Source organism: Cajanus cajan, chromosome 3 (genome assembly GCF_000230855.2).
Source record: "Cajanus cajan strain Asha chromosome 3, NIPB_CcT2T_4, whole genome shotgun sequence".
NCBI classification, from domain to species: domain Eukaryota; kingdom Viridiplantae; phylum Streptophyta; class Magnoliopsida; order Fabales; family Fabaceae; genus Cajanus; species Cajanus cajan.
In genome coordinates this window covers 22,754,750-22,778,905 of record NC_138519.1, presented here as the reverse complement: position 1 = coordinate 22,778,905, position 24,156 = coordinate 22,754,750, and the positions used below count along the sequence as shown (strand labels likewise).

Here is a 24,156-nt window from a genome sequence, read left to right as displayed (position 1 = left end):
ACTGCAAAAGTCCTAGGTGAGCTTCATTCTCCTCCACAACAACAAACTCCATCACCAGAGTCTACTCCAAGATGAGTTAGATCCTTGGAGGATATATATGAAACCTGCAACTTTGCCATACTTGAACCTGAAAGCTTTGAAGCAGCATCAAAGCAACAAGTATGAGTCAAGGCTATGGAAGAAGAGATAAAAATGATTGAGAAAAATAACACATGGATCTAGTAGACTATCCAAAAGACAAAGATATCATTGAGGTAAAATGGGCTTACAAGACAAAGCTCAATCAGGATGGCACCATACAAAAGCACAAGGCAAGGTTGGTAGCTAAGGGCTATTCACAACAACCTAGAGTCGACTACAACGAGATATTTGTCCTAGTAGCACGCCTAGATACAATTAGAGCTCTAATAGCTCTTGCGCCAGAAAAAGGTTGGAATATCTACTAGTTAGATGTCAAGTCCACTTTTCTCAATGGAGTACTACAAGAAGAGATCTATGTAGAGAAACCACAAGGTTTCATAAGCAAGGGAAATGAAGACAAAGTACTAAGGCCTAGAAAAGCTTTATATGGTCTGAAGTAAGCTCCTCGAGCATGGTACAGCAGAATAGATCAATACTTCATTGATCATGGATTCAGGAGGAGTAAGAGTGAGCCAACACTATACATCAAGACCCAAGGTCAGTATGACACACTCATCATCTCCTTGTATGTAGATGATCTTATCTACATAGGAAACAATATGAAGATGATAACAGAATTCAAAGAAGACATGATGAAGACATTTGAAATGATGGACCTTGGCTTGATGAACTACTTCCTTGGTATTGAGGTAAGTCAAAATAAGAAAGGGATATTCTTTTGTCAAAAGAAATACACTGAAGCTCTCTTGAAGAAGTTCAAGATGAGTGGTTGCAAGGTTGTCACTACTCTGCTTGTGACAAAGGAGAAGTTACAAAAAGATGATGGAGCACCAGATGCTGATGCATCTCGCTACAGAAGCTTGATTGGAAGCTTACTATATTTAACAGTCACACGACCAGACATAATGTATGTTGTAAGCCTTTTATCAAGGTTTATGCAAAAACCAAGCCAAATTCACTTTGGAGCAGCTAAAAGAATTTTAAGATACCTACAAGGCACGAAGGAGTTTGGTATTTGGTACAAAACAATGACCAACTCAAGTTTGCTCGGATACACCGATAGTGATTGGGTAGGATCGGTAGATGACATGAAGAGCACCTCTGGTTATGCCTTCTCACTTGGATCAGGAATATTTTCTTGGGCATCAAAAAAGCAAGCAACAGTTGCACAATAAACCGCAGAGGCAAAATATGTTGTAGTGGCTGAAGCTACAAGTCAAGCAATTTGGCTACGAAGAATACTTGCAGAAATGGGAGGACAACAAGATGGCCCTACTACAATCTACTGCGACAATAAATCAGCAATAGCAATGACAAAAAATCTAGTACATCATAGCAGGACAAAACACATTGCAATTAAATATCACTTCAACATAGAAGTAGAAACAACTAAAGAAATCAAGATGGAGTATTGTAAGACCGAAGAGCAAGTTGCTGACATATTCACAAAGGCATTGCCGAGAGCAAGATTCGAACAGTTTCGCACTATGATAGGAGTTAGAGAAATTTGTATCAAGGAGGAGTGTTAAAATATGATACAAACTTCTAGAATAATCTAGATTCTTATAGAAAAATACATAGGTATGCTAGTAACTACTAGATACAAATTCTAGAATCATGTAGATAATTACATATAGATAGAAAACTCTAGAAATAGATATCTCTAGAATTTTCTACATAAAACATGAATGTGGTGTTGAGGCCTATAAATAGGCCATGTACCCAACATTTGTATTCAAGTAACTAGTAAGTCATTTTCACTACTCAAATCTATTCCAACTATTCCTTTAAACTAGTTTTCTTCTTAACTAAGCCTATCATTATAAATTTGCCTCCCCATTCCTTCTACCAATCAAATAAGTTTTTACTATTTGATAATTCATAAAATAATAGGATAAGATGTCTATTATGGAGGGCCGCTCACTCTAGCCTCTATACAAATGAATGGCGTGCTCAACGAGGACTCACAAGCAATGCATGTTGCCCTTTGTGCAATGATCCTTGTGAATCAATTCTACATACTCTACGGGACTACAACCTATCCCGAACAATTTGGCAAATCATTAGAGGGCGAGAAGTGCGACATTAGTTTTTCCTTATCCCTTTATGGACGTGGATGGATGAAAACTTGACTCATGCAAACCCTCACTAGTGTCTTTTATTTGGAGTGGTTTTGGATTCTATTTGGCGGGCTAGAAATGCGGTGATTTTCCAGCATGCAAGTTTCAATGCATTTATGATAGTGGGTGAAATCCAAGCTAGGGTGGGTGAGCTAGCAAAAGTAGTATTTGATAATGAGATTTTTAGTTTGAATCAATGTCCACCTATCTTAGTTGGATGGGTGTGTCCTCCCGAGGGAACATTGAAGCTTAGTTGTGATGGAGTTGTGTCAGGTGCTTTTTCTGCAGCTTGTGGTGGAGTACTACGAGATAGTTTGGGAAATTTCGTCTTTGCTTTCCCTAGAATGTTGGGAAGATGCTCTATGATAGAAGTTGAGCTATGGCCTATATTTCATGGGCTTCGGATCATAAAAGAGAAGGGAACTTATGCCCCTATTTTAATTGAGTTAGACTCTATCATTGTAGTTAAGTTCCTTAATGAAGGTTGTCCCAAAGAAAATCCATGTTATTCTTTGGTCAACCATGTAGTTCATATGGCGGGTGATAATCATAATGTGGAGTGTGTTCATATTCTTTGGGAAGCCAACCAAGTTGCATATCATTTTGCTAAGCAGGGTCTATCTATTTTAGAAGATATTTTAGTTTTTAATTCTCCCCCTCCTTGGGAGCATTTTGTTTTATTTGCTAATTCTTCAAATGTAATTTACGCTCGTGATTTTTAGTTTTTGTTTGGGCTCTTTTTTAGCCCCATTTTTTAATAAAAAAATTATTATTATTATCGATAATATGACAACAACAACAATAGTGGTTGTGATGATAGTGACAAAAATAGGTGGTGGTGTTGGCGGTGATACCATCATCATTATCGTTAACACTGTTACCACCCTACATCGCCACTATTATCGCTTCTACTGTCCACTACATGGTGACAATAATAATAGTGGTAGTAATGGTAATGACAATAGTAGATAGCAATAGTTAAGGAGGTGACTATAGTAATGATTTAACAAGCAAGTGTGTACATTTAAGTTTAATTGGTATTTTAATTTGTGCAATGCAAAAGCTAAATGCTTATTATATATAACTAAAATTTAAAATAAATTATGTATATAAAAATACTATATATATATATATATATGTAAAATTATATTTAAATTTATGAAAAATAATTTATATTATAGCACAAAATTATTTTTATTTATTGATTATTTATTTTAAAAATATTAAAATTTAATTCATAAATAATTATGATAAATAATAATAGTCATTCATACTTTATATATTGGAATTGATTTAATCATTAATTATTTTTTATCTATAATTTAAAGGTTATTATTTAGTTCTCTCATATCTCATAATAAGACATGCTCACATTAGACAGGTTCTCTTGGTATAATTACTCTATTTAATATAACTCATCATATATATTGAATTTTAACAATTCAACTACTATATTAAAAGTTCTTAATGAATAAATCAAGTTTTCAAATTCCTAGAGAGTTTGAATATTATTTGATACTTAGTTATATAAATTAAAATTAATGTGTATTTATAAAAAATTAAACAAACATATCATTATCATTAAAAATGTTTGATTCATAAGCTGCTTATTGTCGTCAAAACCTTTTTGTATTTTCCCGTAATCTAGTAAACACATAATTACGTAATTGTAAAAGGTCCCACATTGAATAATATTATTTTGAGTAAAGAAATATAAAATAGACACACACTAAGAATGAAACACAAGGTAGTGATTCCTGGCAACACTAACTACATTAGCAAAAGAACAAAAAATGAGCTCGTAATTAAATGTGATTGGTGTGTGACCGTATCAAATGGTATTATTTTAGTTGATATTAGTTGATATAGAAACATATGTCACTCATAAAGTACATATTCCAGAATATCATGTACGGATTAATATCCATTATGGTAATGAACATTGGATTCAAAGGTAAAAGAAAACTAAATAAATTAACATGACGGCAAAAATAGCTAATTTAGTGTAACTCTAGATTTGTATAATACAGCCATTGTAGAAGCTGGCCGGCGGAGTTATAAATGCAAATACCTGTTTTTGTAGCTTTGTAATTTTATAGTTTTTGTCATTCTTGTTATATATTCTAAGCACACATGGTGCATTGGTTCATATTCCTCTCTCTTTCTATGTATATATACATATACTTGTGCCATTCTTGCAATGTCATCAACCACATGAGTTTTGAAAGAGGATTTGGAGAGATTACCAAAACTCTTTGAGAGGTACATTTCTTGTAATGCTCACAACTTTGGTGGGGTCGCATAATCCAATAGTTTAGAACTCACAATGTGAACTAAGAGACCTGTGAATTTGTATCTCTCTCTATCTTTGGTTTCAAATATATTACTTTGTCTTGACTTGTACAAATTGTTTTGGGGCATTGGCACGTGTTATATTTTGTTGCTATACTTCATCAATCTACATTTAAAGGGTTCTAATTGTGACTCAGAGATCAGAAGTGCTTATTGGCTTGCTGGGAAGAGAGTAGAAGATAAAGAAGCTTCAGAGAGAGGGAAAATGGGAGAGGGGTCTGTGGAACTTGAGGCTATTATAAATGAAGCTGTTGATCTGGTATGTGAAATAAATAATAGAAATTAAAATACCTTCATGGCATGCTCAGTTGTACCAAATAATGTCTTAAGTTTTGTTTATTTATTTATGTCATGGTTTATCTGCCCAGAATTTATTTATTCCTCCTCATTTGGAGCTGAAAACACATTGTTATTTCTTACATGAAAATTTTCAATGATTATTTAATTATGATTAGTTATTTTTTTATCACTCAAGTCATTTTGCTTTTGTTCAAAAAAGTGTTTGAATTGCTTGTTTTCACTATACTATAAGTTAAGATAGAAAACATCCTTTATAAAAATACAGAAAATTAAGAGAGCGTTTAATCAGATAAGTGTATAATAAGAATATATATAGAGAGAGAGAGCATACTTGTCTAATAAAGAGCTTTTAAGCACTTTCTATTTATAAAATAAGTGTGATCTATAAATTAATTTTGACTTAATGTCTATAAATAAATGTTATCTCTGAATAACGTGATGTGATCCATGTAGTTGACTTTACTTAGTGGGATAAGATTTTTCTTATTGGTATTGTAGATTGAAAAATGAAATATACTACTTCCTATGTTTCTTCTATGTATTTTTTTCTTAGTACAAACCCAAAATATGGAGAAATACAAAATAAATAGGAAAGTAGGATGACAATTTTGAAATTTGCTTCTATGATTATTGGTAGTACAAAGGGGGTGAAACACACTAATAAGCATATGATGAACTTGGAATTTGTGCTATGTAGGAGAACATTCCTCTTGAGGAGGTTTTTGAAAATCTTAAATGCACAAAAGAAGGTTTAAGCTCTGAGCAAGTACAACAGAGGCTAGACTTGTTTGGATACAACAAGCTTGAAGAAAAGAAGGTTAAAAGCCTAACTTCAACGCTTTTAGTTTCTCATTTCCTTTCTAAATTTTTGCTCAGGTTTCTCATGGATAGCATCCGTGCTTTTGATTACTTGTACAGGAAAGCAAGATACTAAAGTTTTTGGGCTTTATGTGGAATCCTCTGTCATGGGTTATGGAAGCTGCTGCTATCATGGCCATAGCCATGGCACATGGAGGGGTAAATCTTCACCATTATTTTTGAGTTTTCAATTTTTTTCAATGGTTTTCCCAGGTTTAATTAATGAAATAAAATAAGAATTTGGCAACTTCAATCAATTTGGTTCATGGAATTGGCAACACTAGTCCATTTGTTCCTTAACCTTACCAAACCAGTCAGTTTAGTCCCCAAATATTATAATCATTAGCCAATTTTGGCTCTGACATTAGGGACCAAATTGATTGAGAGTCTCTTTAGATACAGACTTAGAAGAGTTTTGAGAGTTTTTATGCTAAAAATAAAGTTTTTTTAGTAAAAAAACTCTCAAAATCTCTTTCAAACTTGTATCTAAACAAACTATGATACACATTAAAATCAGGAACCAAATTGACTAATAGTTTCCAAAGTCAGGAATCAAATTTACATATTCTAACTTGAAAGACTAAAATGACCAACAGTTGCCAATTTTAGGGATGATTATTATTTTTTAAATTCCAAAGACTAAAATGACCAATGATTATAATTTCATGGACAAATTTGATATTCTCCGCTTTTTCTTGTAGATAATGTGAAACTATTTTCATCCTATTCCTTTTGTTACTTCTAACTTGGAAGTTACAAATATTAATTTTACAAAGGACAGTGTAATACAAGATTAAGTTTTTGGTAGTAACAATTCTATATATTGTCACAAGTTTGAATTTAAAAGTCATGTTTCATTATCAATCAGTGAATGTTTATGTTTTTCTGAAAACTGTGGTTAGAAATTACAATCAATCATCCAAAAAATGTAATATAACAACTCCATAATTCTGCAGGGTGAAGGAGGAGATTATCAAGATTTTGCTGGCATAGTTATTTTGCTACTTATAAACTCCACCATCAGTTTCATAGAAGAAAACAATGCTGGCAATGCAGCTGCTGCCCTTATGGCTAGATTAGCCCCCAAAGCAAAGGTTCTTACTTACTTTATAGCAGCTTGCTACATCATTATTGCATGCTTTGTTTTCCTCTCAGATTTCTCTTCCAATATCGTTGTTATCTTGTCTTGTTTCCGTTTCCTTTGACATCTAATTACATTAACAGATACTTCGCGATGGAAAATGGAGTGAAGAAGAAGCTTCAGTGTTGGTTCCTGGAGACATAATTAGCATCAAGCTTGGTGACATCATTCCTGCTGATGCACGTCTCCTTGAAGGCGATCCTTTGAAGATTGATCAGGTAAAATTGGCTGTTAATGGTTGAGGTTTTTCCATATCAACTAAGTTAGACTAAGAGAATATGTGAACTAAATAAGAAATATCATTTTTACATGGATAAGAAATTTAGTGTTTGATGCATAGATAGATGAGATGTGACTTCATTACCTATGAAACACCGATAGAATTCCATGTCGACGTATGTCACATGATATATGTCAGACACGTCTTGGCCTTGACACACGTCTGACACCTCTCTAATGTGTCACAATTAAATTTATTTTTTCTTGGAAACCTTTCTAACATAACTTTAATACCCTTCTAACACGACTTGGACACGAGTCAAAAGTGTGAGTCTATTCATATTCTTAACTAAACACTCATCTAACCCTCCTATTTAAAAAAAAAAAATCAGAAGTCAACTTATTAATATATATGTAAGGTTGGTGACATTTTTTTATTCATAGTGAGGCTCATTTTCATAAAATTTACTCTTTGTTTTAACTTTTAAAAAATTTAGTTCATCTTTTATGGATCATTATCATGTCATGTCCTACTTTTTGGAAATTAGTTGGTGTCTGAGTCATGTCGGGTGTCCATGTCTGAGTCACTGCTTCATAGATCGTTACTAATATTATGCTTTATCATATCATCTTACACATGACCCTCTTGCATATGTTTTTCTATGTATTTCAGTCTGCTCTTACTGGAGAGTCACTTCCTGTCACCAAAAATCCTGAAGATGGAGTATATTCTGGTTCAACTTGCAAGCAAGGAGAAATTGAGGCAGTAGTTATTGCAACCGGAGTTCACACCTTTTTCGGGAAGGCAGCTCATCTTGTGGAAAACACAACACATATTGGACATTTCCAGAAGGTTCATATATAGGATTTGTAGTGTGTCCTTAATATTGTGTAAAGAGTGTTTTCTGTCTCAAGTAAAACATCTCCGTGAGAAATATTGTCAGGATAATGCTCAGTGACATCACATAATTGTTACAGGTTCTAACATCTATTGGGAACTTCTGCATCTGTTCAATTGCTGTTGGCATGATTATTGAAATCATTGTGATATATGCAATCCACGGAAAGCACTACCGAAATGGTATTGATAACCTCCTTGTGCTATTGATTGGTGGCATCCCTATTGCAATGCCAACTGTTCTTTCTGTTACAATGGCTATTGGTTCACACAAGTTGGCTCAGCAGGTTTGTGAAGCTACACTTAGAACGTTGATTTGAACATTTCAATATTTTTTTATTTTTATGGGAATCGAACTCGGTATCAAGGAATTCGCAACAACTCACACCATGCTCAATCAATTGAGCTATATCATAAGAATTTAGTATTTTTTAAGTTTTTGATATCATTTTGCAGTTGAGCTAATGACTATAATTGGTACATCCTTTGCAGGGTGCCATAACAAAGAGAATGACTGCCATTGAAGAGATGGCTGGAATGGATGTGTTATGTAGTGACAAAACAGGAACATTAACTCTTAACAAGCTTTCTGTGGACAAGAATATCATTGAGGTCTTAACTTTATTCTTCTTAGTTCCTACAATAAAACTCTATAACAATTGGTTTGATATAAAGTTCATATCTTCCAAAAGTATGGAAACAGGTAAATCAGAATGTAAAGTGTCATGTATTGTACAAATATGTATTGTACATGACATGGGAGAATCCTTCAAGGACAACTATTCTATTTCACTCCTGAAACAAGAGTACTCAATTTCTTAAAGAAATATCCTGCTTTCATGAATGATGACATATTATGGGAAAATGATAGTGATGCCTAATAATTGACAATCAACATAAAATTTATGATATAGCACAGAAAAAAAAATCCTTTTCATACAAGGGACCTGCACATATAAGTACATATAAATAATTATGTGTGGTGGTGTTTAAGTATTTGTCTATGTATGGCATCCATAATCTCAAATGCTAACTCTCTTTTTCCCAACAATTATCACATCTGGCAGGTTTTTGTTAAAGATGTGGACAGTGATATGGTTGTCCTTATGGCTGCAAGAGCATCAAGGCTAGAGAACCAAGATGCAATTGATTGTGCTATAGTTTCAATGTTGGCAGACCCAAAGGAGGTACAAGTCCAAAAATTCCTTATTAGATTAACAACACTGAAGCCTTTTGCCCTTTCTTTTTGCAGTGAATTCCATAATTTTTATAAATTTGTAGATGATAGCTTATATGTTAACATACATGAAATTTTCATTGTTCGTAGTGTAGCATTCTGCAAGGCAAGTTTCCACCTTCTTCTGTAGATTGTAGTTGAAACTTGGTTAGTCTACTAATGGTCCTTTAATTTTGTAAGGCACGAGCCGGAATACAAGAAGTTCACTTCCTTCCATTCAATCCAACGGATAAAAGAACTGCACTTACATACATTGATGCTTCTGGTAAAATGCACAGGGTTAGCAAAGGTGCACCAGAGCAGGTGGCAGATAATCCATTCTAACTCTAAGAACCATGTTACCAACTAGATTTTCTGATTATTTAACTCTTATACTGTGTAGATTCTCAATCTTGCATATAACAAATCAGAAATCCAACAGAGGGTTCATGTAATTATTGAGAAGTTTGCAGAACGTGGACTTCGTTCTCTTGCAGTTGCCCGCCAGGTTTGTCCAATGAATTCTCCATCATCTCATTAATATAGAATAATTTTATATTCTCACCCAATCACAAATCACCATGTATGATAAGTTTATTAAGTTTTATAATAACTATCTTAAAATTTATATCAAAGTAATTTTTGATTGATTGGCAGTATGAAAGTTTTTAATAGGTATAGTTATTAAAATTATTTTTTATAACGATGAAAATTTTCTCCAATTTAGGAAGTACCTGAGGGAACTAAAGACAGTCCTGGAGGACCATGGGAGTTTGTTGGCCTTCTCCCTCTTTTTGATCCTCCTCGCCATGATAGTGCAGAAACAATTAGAAGAGCTCTAGATCTTGGCGTGAGTGTCAAAATGATCACTGGTATGTGTCACTATTACTTGATTTCGTTTAAGATATTACAAGTATCTTGGTTGAATTTTACAATAAGAACTTTTTTAATGGAAATGTTTCTCTGAAAAAACAAGTTATAGACATAAAACCATGCATGATTCAAGTGAATTTATAAGTTGAGTGAAGAACATTATAAATGTCGCCATCTATTTTGAAAACTTATTCTTGTATTATCACTATTCAGTATTATTCTTAGTTCTAGTTTGTATTTAAAGAAGGTTTATTCATGCATAGAAGGACTACTAGAATAATCCTAATTGTTGACATATTTGATTTCATCTTAAAACAAAATGATATTAAGTGAAATTACTCAACAAATATATAAAATGTACTTTCAAAATTGAGACAAGCGATGTAGGATCTTCTAACATCTCCCCTCCACATATGTCTACCAGAATATATGAGCCTACCATAATAGGTGATTTACCAATATGAACTATAGGCTCTCGTAATATGTTAGATTTCACCTTAAAATCAATTGACATCAAGTGAAATTATCCAATAGATATATGATTTGAAGATCAAGAATTGAGGATGTGAATGTAGGACCTTCCAATACCAGATTGATAGATAGTTTAGAGCCTTGCTTTCATTAATTTTTTAATTGATATTATTTAGACTATTCATACAAAACAATGTGTCCTAGATATTGGAGAACTGAAGAAAGTCCATTAAACAAATCAACTTAAAATTGGATGACTTAACATGACATTTAGCTACATTTCGAACACCCTAAAAATTTTTATTTCTATAGCAAGACCTATCTCATTGGGTATTAGCGAACATATGAACAAGTTTTTGCTAGTTTTTGTCCATTAGTGAGAGATTGTACCTCTATATATAATAAACTTGTCCTTGTGTTCTTGGAATCGCTAATTTAATTCTGATGTACATAAGAAAACTCTGATCAGATGCTCATATTATGATGCAACAAAAAACAACCTTTCAGGTGATCAACTTGCAATAGGTAAGGAAACAGGAAGGCGTCTAGGGATGGGCACCAACATGTATCCTTCTTCATCACTGCTGGGTGAAAATAAAGATGGATTGGGCGCTGTTGCCGTTGATGATCTCATTGAGAATGCTGATGGTTTTGCTGGAGTCTTTCCTGGTAAGCCAAGAAAGAGGTTATCATTAGGGACTAGCGAGCTCTAATTTAATGTCTTGTTCCCTTTTTGATCATTTGTGTTTCCCTCAGAGCACAAGTATGAGATTGTGAAGAGGTTACAAGCTAGAAAGCACATTTGTGGGATGACTGGTGATGGGGTGAATGATGCACCTGCCCTAAAGATAGCAGACATTGGTATTGCTGTAGCAGATGCTACAGATGCTGCCAGAAGTGCTTCTGACATAGTCCTAACAGAACCTGGGTTGAGTGTGATCATAAGTGCAGTTTTAACTAGCCGTGCAATTTTCCAGAGAATGAAAAATTACACTGTAATCCATCTACTCCTATCAACATATGAAAGTGAAAATAGTTGTTTTTGAGAAATTTGACACTCACTCTATCACTCTCTTATTAGCATTCTTGAAGATTGATTAAAAATCACAAATGTTAATAGGTCTTATCACTAAATTAAGAGAGAAACTCATTAAATAATTTCGAATCTACAAAATTCGTGATTTTCAATAAATTTTAACTAATAAAAAAGAATGATAGAAAAAGTATTAGAGAAAGTATCATCAACGCTCTTTTTTACAGCGGGACAACAAATCATGATTTTTTCATTCCTTTTCCTTTGCAGATATATGCTATATCTATCACTATTCGTATTGTGGTAAGCTTTTTGTACATGAAGAATATATTCAGAATGATCCTGATAATCAGCCTTCTTCTAATTTTGAATCTCTTTTTTTTTTTTTTTTTTTTTATCATTTCAGCTTGGTTTCATGTTACTGAACAGCTTTTGGAAATTTGACTTTCCTCCCTTTATGGTTCTTGTCATTGCCATTCTCAATGATGGTAATATTAGCTACTTTCTAGTAACTTAATCTCAAGTCTCATTATAATTTGATGGCCATTAGATGAAATACTTTCTTTCTTGTCCCCTAATTTGTTAGCATCCTTGTAGGTACCATCATGACAATATCTAAAGATAGGGTTAAGCCTTCTCCAGTTCCTGATAGTTGGAAGCTTAGTGAAATTTTTACAACTGGGATTGTTCTTGGTAGCTATCTGGCTCTCATGACTGTGATCTTCTTCTATATAGCTGTCGAAACAAATTTCTTTCCTGTGAGTATCTTCTTTCAAGTTGTCCACTACTTTCTTTTTCTTTCATGCAATGATATGACAATGAATTATTAATTCTGCCACAGAACCATTTTGGTGTGAAACACTTTCACTATGATCCAGAAGCTCCTAACGGTGATCCAACGAATACAATGTTGGGATCTGCTGTCTATCTTCAAGTTAGTACAATTAGTCAAGCCTTAATTTTCGTGACACGATCAAGGGGTTGGTCCTACACAGAAAGACCTGGTCTTTTGCTTGTCACTGCCTTCATCATTGCTCAAGCGGTATATGGTTTTCTCAACCTTTCCTGCATACTTATTCAGACCTCTAAAACTATTTGCACTTGCTCAGTGGAAAGCCTCACTATTACATTTCACTGTGTATTCTCAACAGATTGCAACTGTTATATCTGCCACTCTCACTTGGAAAGTTGCTGGGATCACACGTATTGGTTGGGGCTGGACAGGAGTGATTTGGCTATACAATACTGTAACTTACCTATTTCTAGATCCTTTAAAGTTTGCAGTTCGCTATGCATTAAGTGGAAGGGCTTGGAATCTGGTGGTAAACCAAAGAGTGAGTACCATGACTAAACCTGTTATAAATTTCAGCAAAAAATTGTGCAGAAAATAAATGAACTTGGACCTTTTTGGATAAATTTCTCTAGAAACATTTTTGGGAGGGAAAAATATGAAGGAAAAATGAAATAAACTTTTTATAAATTTATTTATAATATTTTGGAAAAGCTATATAGGAGAGCTTCAACAAATTAGCTTATGCATAAGCCAATTTATGAAGAAATGTAGTTCATTTATCCTTCCTACTTCTTTTTTTTTCTTAGAAGTGCTTTTTAGATAAATTTATCCAAACAGTTATGTCTAACATGAAATGGGTTCAAAACATAAGTATGCCAGATGGTTTATTATAGTCCATGAGACGCATACAATGATTAGTATACTCGTATAGTTATATATGACTTCTTGTTTGTGCAAATTAACAGACTGCATTCATCAACAAAAATGACTTCGGTAGAGAAGCTCGTGAGGCTGCATGGGCTACTGAGCAGAGAACCTTACATGGCCTCCACTCTGTTGAGTCAAAAGGGATGACAGAGAAGCACCACACCTTCAGAGAAATTAATACATTGGCAGAAGAGGCTAGGAGGCGAGCAGAGATAGCAAGGTCAGAGTCTTTGTTCATCTTCAAACTGTTTCTTCATTTTATTTAACCTTTTCATGATTTTTCTTTTCCCCCTTATTATTATTTTTCTTCCTTTTGATGCAGGCTGAGAGAGCTTCACACTCTGAAAGGCAGAGTGGAATCATTTGCCAAGCTAAGGGGTTTGGACATTGATGCCATGAATGGACACTACACTGTCTAAAGACTTTATGACTACTGCCTATCATCATTGTTGTGTCATGCAGCTCTTTAAATTTCTTGTATTATGGCTTTACTTCAACATTGTATCTGTTGAATTTTCATGTACTGTTCATTCATACAATTGTTTGTTGTTATTTACACATCTCTCTCTTTGCAAAGTAAAATATTTTATTTGGAAACTATTTTTAGTGTTGCCAGAAAACATGCATGGACAAACTTCTAAACAAACATTAAAGCAATAAACAAATAAACGGGTGGCATATTCTCCAAGTTGAGATGTAAAATGGTCAGTTTTCTGTTTAATGACATGAGATCAGCTCACATTTAGAGATTTTACAGCTAACTGACCCTGAATTTATCAGCTACTTGTTAATAAATTTTGACTCTTTACGAATCCTCAGTTGCTTGTGATAGGAACTAAATTTATTACATCTTAACAGAGAAAATACTCAGGACAATGCTATGATAACAAAGGTAGCATGAAGAAAATTAAAAAACTGAGAATGAAGAAAATAAATCACAGAAGAAAAACTTCCTGCCCTGTGGCAACCGCCACCCACAACTACCCAAATGTTTACCTACCCCTTTTCCCTTACATCCCATGTAACTTCTAACTTCCCACACTCGTTACCACACACGCAAGTTTGTTATAGCCTGCGTAATCCCTCTTTTACTCTTACAGATATAGTAGAATCTAACAGTTTGACTTGAGTATCTGAGGTGCAATGGGGTTTTCTTTTAGGTTAGTTTATTCACACGTAATTAATGAAATATGACCTCAAACACATTAAAAACACTTGTTATGAAAGCAACTTTCTATGGATTTATTATTCAAATACATGTAAGAAGTTATAAGTTTTAACAACTCCACAGGTAACCCTCAAAACTACAGGGTGCATGTCAGAGGAGCCAAATTCATGTGCCAGCCAGACATAAAATAACATAAATTAATTGTTAAAATCAACAGTAAAATCCACTCATCCCACATTATGTAGCTCATATGCTTCCATCTAGTTCATTAAGTAATTGAACAGCGAGGATCTCTCTGGGCATGACCTATACAGCAAGGTCTTCAGATCTACGTCTTTTATCTTCTCTAGGAGCTCGTTCTCTAGAGGCTTAGGGGCTTGCTGATGCACATAATACATGTAAGACACCAGAGAAAGCAATCCAGCTAAGCAGTCTTAAAATGGAAAAATAATCCACATACCACTTTTAGCCACAAAATGTAACTAGCAGAATATGCAGCTTGCCCTTGAACATCCACAAAATCATCATCAGCAAAAGTTGAGCAGGAGTGGAGAAGACATAATTCATTCTGCAGAAAGGTGCCAAAGTCATGATACGTGTTGATTGCCTCCTTGGGATGGTAGGATGCATCACCAGAATCAATTAGAAAATTGTTTATCCAGCACATGGAAAGGAAGCGACGATGAAGCCATAGAGCCTGTTAAAAATGAGCAACATTGAACATCTAAACTCGTAAGAAAGTTACTGAAGTAAAATAATCGCTTGCATTCAGGAACCATAAATCTCCAGAAGGTAACAATCTGATGTCATAAGACAATAAAATGATTCTCAAATTCCAAGAATCCAGATATCCAGTAAATAATGGATGCAGAGATTATTTATAAAGCTCCAGTTGATCCGTGTATCACTTTAGTGAGTAATGATGATGATCAATAATAAGAATAAACAATAAATTAATAGCAGACAAATGTCACCTACCTCTCTTCCAACATAACGTTTTATCAGTGTTTCATTCCAATCAAGTTCATCCTGTCAAATAATAACTGCCACATGGTTAAAAACTATATTTATGTGTACTGATAGTACTAATCATATCAGGTCTAGATGATATAGTAATGTCATTTCCATTAATCAATCTGCAGTTCTTGTTTTCCTTTTCTATGTTTCTATGAAGGAGAATCACGCCGCACAATTTTATTTTATTTTTGCAGGAAGTAGTACGTTGAATATTTCAATGATAAAGTGCTGTAAAAACCAAGTCCTCATATAGAGTATAACTATCAAGACTATCATTTAAAGTAGTAAAGCAAGTAAGCAATAACAAAGAATAAAGCAAATTCAGAACCAAGAAGAGTATGATCACAATGATATAGAAAGTCAAGCATATAGGAGGGTGCGGGTGCCTAATAAATTGAGCTTCACTTGTTTGGAGCAGCTTAGTTTGCAAATTTTACAAGCATTTTTGTTCCAACTTCATTTTGCCTTTCAGTTTTCAATTAAAAGATTTTTTATAAGCATTAATGAATTTTACAAGAGGTAAGGTTGCTGCTTAGTGACCAAGAGGTCACGGGTTTGAGTCCTGGAAACAGCCTCTCTGCTTGCGGGGGTAAGGCTGCGTACATCTACCCTCCCCAGACCCCACTAGGTGGGAGCCTCGTGCACTGGGCCGCCCTTTATTAATGAATTTTACAATAAAGCATACCAAGTCATTGATTTAGTAAAAATTTCATATCTCACGCACATTGTTGCTTTAATTGTTTCAAAAGAGTTCAAATGTTTTGGGTCAAATTTCTTGAACATTTGGAACTTATGGCTCTTATAAACCTGAAAGGACACCTATAAATTTTAATGTTTAGATTTCACTCATTCTGCTACCATTTCCGGTAACAGGAAGAATATATAAAGTATAAACCACCAAGAAGCAAAAGGAATTTGATATCTAATGATAGGTCTAATTAAATGGAATGGAAGAAAATTATAATATACCATTGTTTGAAAACGGAAGCTGAAAAAAAAAATAAAAGTATTGGATAGAATGGAAGGTAATACAATCCACCAGGTTCTGTTCCGTCCAATTTTGAAGCCAAAGATTCAAATTGCAGACTACATAACAATCCAAACATAGCATGACAGACTCAAAATAAAAAGTCTCAGATCAGGTATAATAAATGAGTATAATTATAACCTTCAAGGCTTGGACAATATCGGCACTATGACCAAAAGATACAGTTTCTTCCACAGGACTTCGGCTCTCCAGAATTTTCAGTAATAGTCGCTGCAATGTAATGAAAAGTGTGATTGTCAAGAGTGAAGAATCCTAAGCTCATCAAAAGAAAATACAACACTGTTTTCTTACTCTAAAATCAAAATATTTATATTTGGAAACTATATCCTTCAGTATCAGGTTCAAGCAAGTAAATCAAAACTTACTCTGCGATAATGAAAACAACAATTATCAGCAACATGCAGTGCAGCCCAACTTCTAGATTTCTTTAACTCGTACAGAACCTAAATAGGTACAGCTTCATGAGAACCATTCATCATGTTATAAACAAGGTCATATTTCATTTTTATTAAAAGATTTTTTATGGAATAGAATTTAATGTTGAATTATTGACTCCCTTTCATTTTTATAATTGATCCAGAATACATGTCATAACACTTGCAACAAATAAAAATAACATAGAATCAATACCTGGTCAATCGTCATGTATGAGATTAACCAGCAACGGTGATTCCATGCACGATAATTCATTTTTGATCTCTGTACATGATGAGGCACCAAAAAGGAATAAATGGATATTTAATTCAAAATAACATTTCATCAGATACGATGTCTCTAATGATGGAAAAAAAGGTGAAGCATTATATAAATCAATTAAAATCATCAGAAGATCTCGTTTTCCCCCCTCCATTTTTTTTTTTCATTTTAAGGATGATGCTTTGGAGATTATTTAATATTTTAAATGCAAAATGGATACAAATGTTAAAAGGTGTCAAAAAGAAAATGTAAAATGATACAGTTGTCAAATGTTAAAGTAGAATATTATATTGAGCAAAGGCAAGAACAAAAGTAAAAGAAAAGAAACAACTATCCTTCTCTCACGTAAGCAAGTCCATCAACTTAAAAAGAAAAAATTAAATGTTTCCAATTTAAACATTATGCTGTTCCAATACTAAAATTAGACCTCGGCTATTTTTTCCACCAGCTCAGATTCTTTTCCCAAAATCTCTTTGAAATTTGAACAATTTGCAGAGATTGACTTGATCACCCACCGCCTAAATAAAATACTTCTATACATTAGATTTCTATTCACGTTCCAAAGCCTCGGGATCAATTAATATTCAGAATTCAAACCTATATAATACTCATTAAGAAAACATTTATCATTTTTGTGATGGGGACAAAGCCATAAAATGCTTCACATTTGATACCTATGATTCCAAGCTTGTTCGCTTTTGGGTGAATATGAAAGCACAAGTTCTGACAGGAGTAGCTCATCCACAAACATTGAGAGTTGCTTCTTCTTGGACACTATTAACTTTCTGCAATATGCACAGGGAAACTTAAGAAATTGGTAACAAAAATAAAATCCCTAGCAAGTTTCCTCAATATATGCTTATCCCTTCTTTCTCTTTAATGCATTCATTACAAGTCCAATACATTTTGTGCAACACAAGTTTTTGCTCTGGTTGACTCTTTACTACCTCATATTTAGTTCCATACAGTATTGTGGATCTTACGGCTGTGCAGTAAAAATGAATATGGCATCATTTGAACATTTGGACACAGGAAAATGCTATAAAATAAATCAGTTATCACGAGCAGTTGAAAACAATTCATTGAAATCTGTCAAGTTATGATGTTCACTTATAGATGTCAACAAAAGAAGTATAAAAAAATATTAAAAGATAAGAGGAGAACCTGTGATTCCAAGCAGTCATAAAATCACAGCTTAGCAGTAGAAGAGACTTGCTGTGTCTCAGAAGTATACTTTCAAGATGGTCACAAGAAGAGGAAGCAGTTAAACAATTTCCAAATTTGTCAGATTGATTGTCACACATCTTGTATTCTTTGATTGTAGTCATAAACACATGTTTAGCAGCTCTATATAGCGGTAGAATAACATTAGTTGAAATTCCCAATTTATGATCTCTGTGCCAGAAATATAGGTTTTTTGGTTTGGAAGATTCCTCAGAGCTTGCTACCCTGTCTGCTGATTGATTCATAGCCCCATCAGATAAATTAGACGAAATGTCTGATTCTTCATTTAGCAAGGCAAATTGGGATGGATGAATAAATCCCAACTCGTCACTGGATACAAAAGCATAAGGGAAAACATATTAGAAAGAAGCAATACAACATAGTTATATCAAGCAACATATAATCAAGATTAACCTTAACCAAGACATGTTAAAATAATTGTTTATTATCTGCTGTATTGTACAGCTTTATAAAGCTTTTTTTTTTATGTATCTAGCCTACGGGTTAGGAGTCATAGACTGTAGCCTTTTTCTATGATTGTACCCTTTGATTGTACTTGCTCATATCTATCTCATATACACATAGAAAAATTACATCAGCTGAGAACTCGCACTGACTTCTTCCATATTTTAAGCAATGCTAACAAGGTGTTATTCTAATAACCAAGGTTATATATTACAATATTTATATCATCCATAGACTTCATACGAGTGAATTTTACAAAATTCACTAAAATAAATTAGTAGTAGTTTTTATACAAAGTAAAACACTTACCATTAAGCATTCATGATGAAAAAGTTAAAGCTAGAACTGAAGGAAACATATTTATTGACAGGAACTCTAGAAAATTCACAAGTTTCTAAAGCAACTATGTGGCTAGTATTATATCAGTGTGTGTGCATGAAATCATTAAAACTTACATTAGAGCATCAGATTCGAGGATATCCTCCAACTGATTCAAGAGATCCATAGCCTCTAACTCTACTTTAGAATCAGACTCTTCACTCATATTTGCTAACCTGTATCATGCCAAAGGTGCTGGCCTCAAACAAAACAAGAAAAAGAGGATGGTATCACTTTCCAAATCAATCTAAATAAATAATAATATGATAGAAACTAAGTCATCACATTACAAAAGAAATTCTCCACATATAAGAAGGAAAATCAATAATTATCAACCAATCCATTCATTTAATAAAGCATCAGTTTCAAAGTCCATGACAAGCTTTTGAAAGTAAATTTCCAAGTCCTTCGACAACCCCAAGGTTAAAACACAAGAAGCCTTTTCCAATCTGAAAAAAGTAAGAGCTAGTAAATTTATTGAAGTCAAAGTTTCAATGTTCTCTGGTGCTGTCCATGAATCCATTGTTCATGTCAGTACATCTGTTCCATTTTCCATATAAAATTACTCTCACAGTGACATACAGCAAAATAATTTATTTTCTCTCTTCCTCTGCTTCTCTCAAGGCAAGGAAATCTTTTTCAACAAAATTCTTGCACCCACCATTACCAACTCTCTGAATTCTCCTTAGATTGTGTTTGGGTAGATAATTTTAGAATTCTAAAGAATTTTAATTTTGGGAAAGTTGAACAAAGTTTAGGAAGCCTTTGAATGTTTTGGGGGAGTTGATATGAAGGAGACATGGATGCCCACTTTGGCTAAGGCTATGGAAAGTTGGAAAAATGGTATCAAGTGGACAAAGGCAGACCATGGAAGCGTCATCACATGAATTGCATTATTTTCACAGGCATTTTCTAGGTTTGAAGCTTGCTGCATGCATATGAATCTGATTAACATAGATTCCTACAACTAGCAATTAACAATTTAGAAATTTATATAAGTGAAATGTGATGAAGAGATTAATTATGATTAATAAAATATAGGGAGTTTTTCACTAACCTGGTTGTGTCTATGGAGTGTGAATCTGAACCACTTGGTGTTCGCAACGTGCCGGAAGAAACAAAGAAAGAAGAAGATGAACAAAAAATGAAAAAAGATAAATCTCGAAAGTGAGGGAAAAAGTAAATAAAAGAAAAAAATCCCAACCATCCATTTGTTAAGAAATAAATCTAACGGTGTAAAACAGGTTACGCATGGTGGGAGACTTCAGTCATAACCCATGATAACATAACATAAACAGAACAAATGGGCATGGGAATTGGAAATGAATCGGTAATTCAATTAAATTAATTAATTTACTTGATACGAGATGAATATTATACCCTTCTGTCCCAAAGTTTTAGCATTCAGAAATGAGCACAAAATTTAGTTAAAGTTTTTATTTTTACTAAGCTTATGTATAGTTTTTAAGGTGTGATTGGTGTGGAGTTGGAATTTTTATGTGATAATATGTATAAATATATATTAATGTGATTTATATTAATATTTTTATAATATTAAGATAAAATTTTAATTTTAATTAGATAATAACATCAATCATAACTAAGAAAATGTATTTAAATTGTTTTTTTTAAGGTGTGATTAGTATTATTTTTTTTATTAAAATTGGAGTTTAATTTTGCTAATATACATAAATGTATATTAATAAAATTTGTATTAAATACAAATGTATATTATTGTTTCAATTCTAATTGAAAAATAACATTAACTACACTTACACAACTATTAACTATACTTACACAACTGTATTTAAGAAAATTATATTAAAATAATTGATATTTTAACTTTTTAATGTAATATTAATTATTTTTAAATTTATTTCTTAATTAATTATTCAATTATTAATATTAAAATAATGTATTTATTGAGAAAGTAAAATTACTTTAGTAAAAATATATCAAAAGGTGATACATTATTATTATTATTAATCTGTGTAGAACCCTTAAAATTTAGTCATTAGTATTATTTTTGGATACATAAATATAGTTTACATAATATCTTAAAGTTGAACCAAGAACTAAGAGAGTATTATATTGTCTTATAATGTACTTCTTCTAGTTCTGAATATAGGTAGTAAAAAAAATTGATTCGCATTAATTAAGAAAAGTTGTTTACATTATTTAATTTTGTCAATCTCATAAAAAAAAAAAAAAAAAACTTATGTTACTAAGTTATCTTTCTTCAAAATTTGTTATCAAGAATAAAAAAAGGTATTGGATATTTTGGAGATGACAATATAAAATAGAGTAAAATTTTCTTATATTTGAGACCAATAAATACTATCTCATTTTCTATATATAAGACTTAATTATCTAATTCATCAAAATTAAGAAAAGTAATTAATTCTAAAATTATTTTTATATTATTTTTCTTTCCTAATTAATACTTATATATATTCTAACTAAAGAACATGTCTATACTATTTATTATTAGAAATTTTACAGATCCAAATATGTTAAACACGAAAAAAAAAATATTTAGATCAAGTAGAAACAAAAATATGAATCATAAAAAATCAGCCTATAGTCATTACTATTTATTATGAGCTCAATTCTATTTTGTGCCAAAATTCTTCTAGAATAGTTTTGAATCTTCAGTTTAATACACAATGGTGTTGGTGTTTTATATTATAGATAAGAACAGATTTAGTGATTCTAAGAAAGAGCACCACACTCCTTAAATAAAGTTTTGGCCATCACAAAACTTAACAGAAAAATATGCACATAGAAAGATAATGGGTATATCCAAATGTTGTTGTTAGGGATAATGGATTGAACCTAGACTTATAATGGAACACATATAAAGTAACTTCCACGTAAAAATAGTAGTGTTTTTCAAAATGAAAATATTCTCCTCAAAAGAAAGGCATGTCTTCTCCTATCTCCAAGGAAGTAACCAACATCTCCCACTCGATCCATTTAATCCACTATACAGTAGAACAAGAAGCAAAAATATATGAATCATGGTGACAATTCCTCTATAAGTGAGTATTATCTTTCATGTATCACAATATATCAAGTCTCTCACATTAGCTTTTCAACTTAATGAATAAATCATTTGTTTACTCTAGGTCATAAGTAAATGATATTTCTCAAAACAATTGTGCAGAAAATAAATGAAAAAACATAAAACTGAATAAGAGTTTCATTAAAACAATAAATGCACTAACAAGAATGTCACATCATGGAACCAAGTCTCGTTCATGCTACATGATCCTTAAAATTCTTTGGTGACATGTCTTTAGTAAAAGGATTAGCAACCATCAACTTAGTCTCCATGTGTTCAATGACCACTTTATTTTCTATAACATGTTCTCTTATGGCTAAATATTTGATGTTAATATACTTATTTTGGCTTTCATTCTTATTGTTCTTAAACATAAATACTATAATAGAATTGTCACAGTTCAATTTCAATGGCTTAGAAATAGAGTCCACAACTCTAAGCCCATATATGAAACTTTTAAACCATACACCATGTGAGGTAGCCTCAAAACAAGAAACGAACATAACCTCCATAATGGAAGTAGAAGTCAAGGTTTGTTTTGCACTTCTCTAAGATACAACTCTACTAGTTATCATAAAAATGTATCCAAATGTTGATTTCCTGGTAACAATGCAGCCAACATAGTCTGAATCGGAGTAACCAATCACTTCCAAATCATTAGTTCATCTATACATAAGTATGTAGTTCTTTGTTCCAAGAATATATCTTATTACTTCCTTTGCATTTTTCTAATGGTCAACACCTGGATTACTCTGATATCTTCCCAAAACTCCAACAGAAAAAGCAATGGCAGGTTTGGTGCACACTTGAACATATATAAAGCTTCCTCTGGCTCAAGCATATGGAATATTCTTCATATGTTCACTATAACATTCTAAATTATTAGATGCAAAATTTTACTCTTCAAGAATAAGATTTTTATTAAGTTGAACTGATATAAATTATATCTAATTACATTATGAGTCGATAATATATATCTTTTTGTAAGAAATAATATTAGTATTATTGAATTTTATTTATCATTGGGTTTCAATAATATGAGATAAATATATGTAGTTTATTATATATATATATATATATGGAATAATTTATTCTAGGAGTAAGTTTACCATAAACCCTAAACCTAGACTTACTCCATTAAATAATTCATGTTTTATATCAAATTTCAATAATCCAACCATTGAATTTAAATTTCTTAATGCATAGATCAAGTTTGCAAATTTTTTAAAACTTTGAAAATTATTTGATACTTCGTTTCATTAGTTCAAATGGTTTTCATTATTTGAAACGAAGTATTAAATGATTTTCAAATTTCATAAAAATTTTGAAGACTTGATCTATGTATTAAGAAATTTAATTTGAATGGTTGGATCGTTAAAATTTGATGTAAAACATGAATTATTTAATAAAATAAGTCTAAGTAGATTTACTCCTAGAATAAATGGATCATCCTCATATATATATATATATATATATATATATATATATATATAAATAGGTAGAACATCTCACGTCTTTCCTTCACATTTCTAGTTCATTCAGTTAGTTTTATTCAAGAAAAAGAGAAAGAGAGATTGTAAAAGTAATATACTAGCCAAATTGCTATAAGAAACGAAGTTAATTCTTCAACAAGTTTTAAAGTAGGGGGAGGAGACATTTATCATAATTTTGAAAAGTTAATTATAACTATAGATGATGCTTGAAGAGGTATCCCTAATCTCATCTTATTTATTTATTTTAGCTAAGGTGATTAT

At 32.4% G+C, this 24,156-nt stretch overlaps 2 protein-coding genes across 3 annotated transcripts; one reads left to right on the top strand and one right to left on the bottom strand.

The window, feature by feature from the left end:
• Positions 1-4,415: 4,415 nt before the first annotated feature.
• On the top strand, positions 4,416-13,939 carry LOC109815152 (plasma membrane ATPase 1). Its single transcript, XM_020379781.3, has 22 exons — positions 4,416-4,523; positions 4,751-4,872; positions 5,611-5,730; positions 5,832-5,930; positions 6,728-6,865; positions 6,996-7,130; positions 7,805-7,984; positions 8,110-8,316; positions 8,522-8,641; positions 9,097-9,216; positions 9,447-9,569; positions 9,649-9,753; positions 9,973-10,117; positions 11,097-11,258; positions 11,346-11,584; positions 11,893-11,925; positions 12,029-12,110; positions 12,220-12,380; positions 12,464-12,664; positions 12,774-12,956; positions 13,381-13,562; positions 13,665-13,939. Exons 2-22 carry the CDS (start codon positions 4,819-4,821, stop codon positions 13,759-13,761), a joined length of 2,886 nt encoding a protein of 961 aa, XP_020235370.2. The 5' UTR covers positions 4,416-4,523; positions 4,751-4,818; the 3' UTR covers positions 13,762-13,939.
• A 618-nt stretch (positions 13,940-14,557) lies between these two features.
• LOC109815156 (uncharacterized) lies at positions 14,558-20,552 on the bottom strand. Of its 2 annotated transcripts, none has more exons than XM_083070673.1 (11): positions 20,396-20,552; positions 19,416-19,533; positions 18,436-18,825; positions 17,946-18,056; positions 17,699-17,789; positions 17,206-17,274; positions 16,941-17,018; positions 16,696-16,785; positions 15,489-15,539; positions 14,971-15,207; positions 14,558-14,890 (listed from the first exon to the last, which is right to left on the bottom strand). In XM_083070673.1, exons 2-11 carry the CDS (start codon positions 19,502-19,504, stop codon positions 14,771-14,773), a joined length of 1,326 nt encoding a protein of 441 aa, XP_082926799.1. In that variant the 5' UTR covers positions 19,505-19,533; positions 20,396-20,552; the 3' UTR covers positions 14,558-14,770. The 2 variants fall into 2 exon arrangements, with proteins under 2 accessions (XP_082926799.1, XP_082926800.1); XM_083070674.1 differs by having other exon boundaries at positions 14,558-14,886.
• Between the last annotated feature and the right edge of the window lie 3,604 nt (positions 20,553-24,156).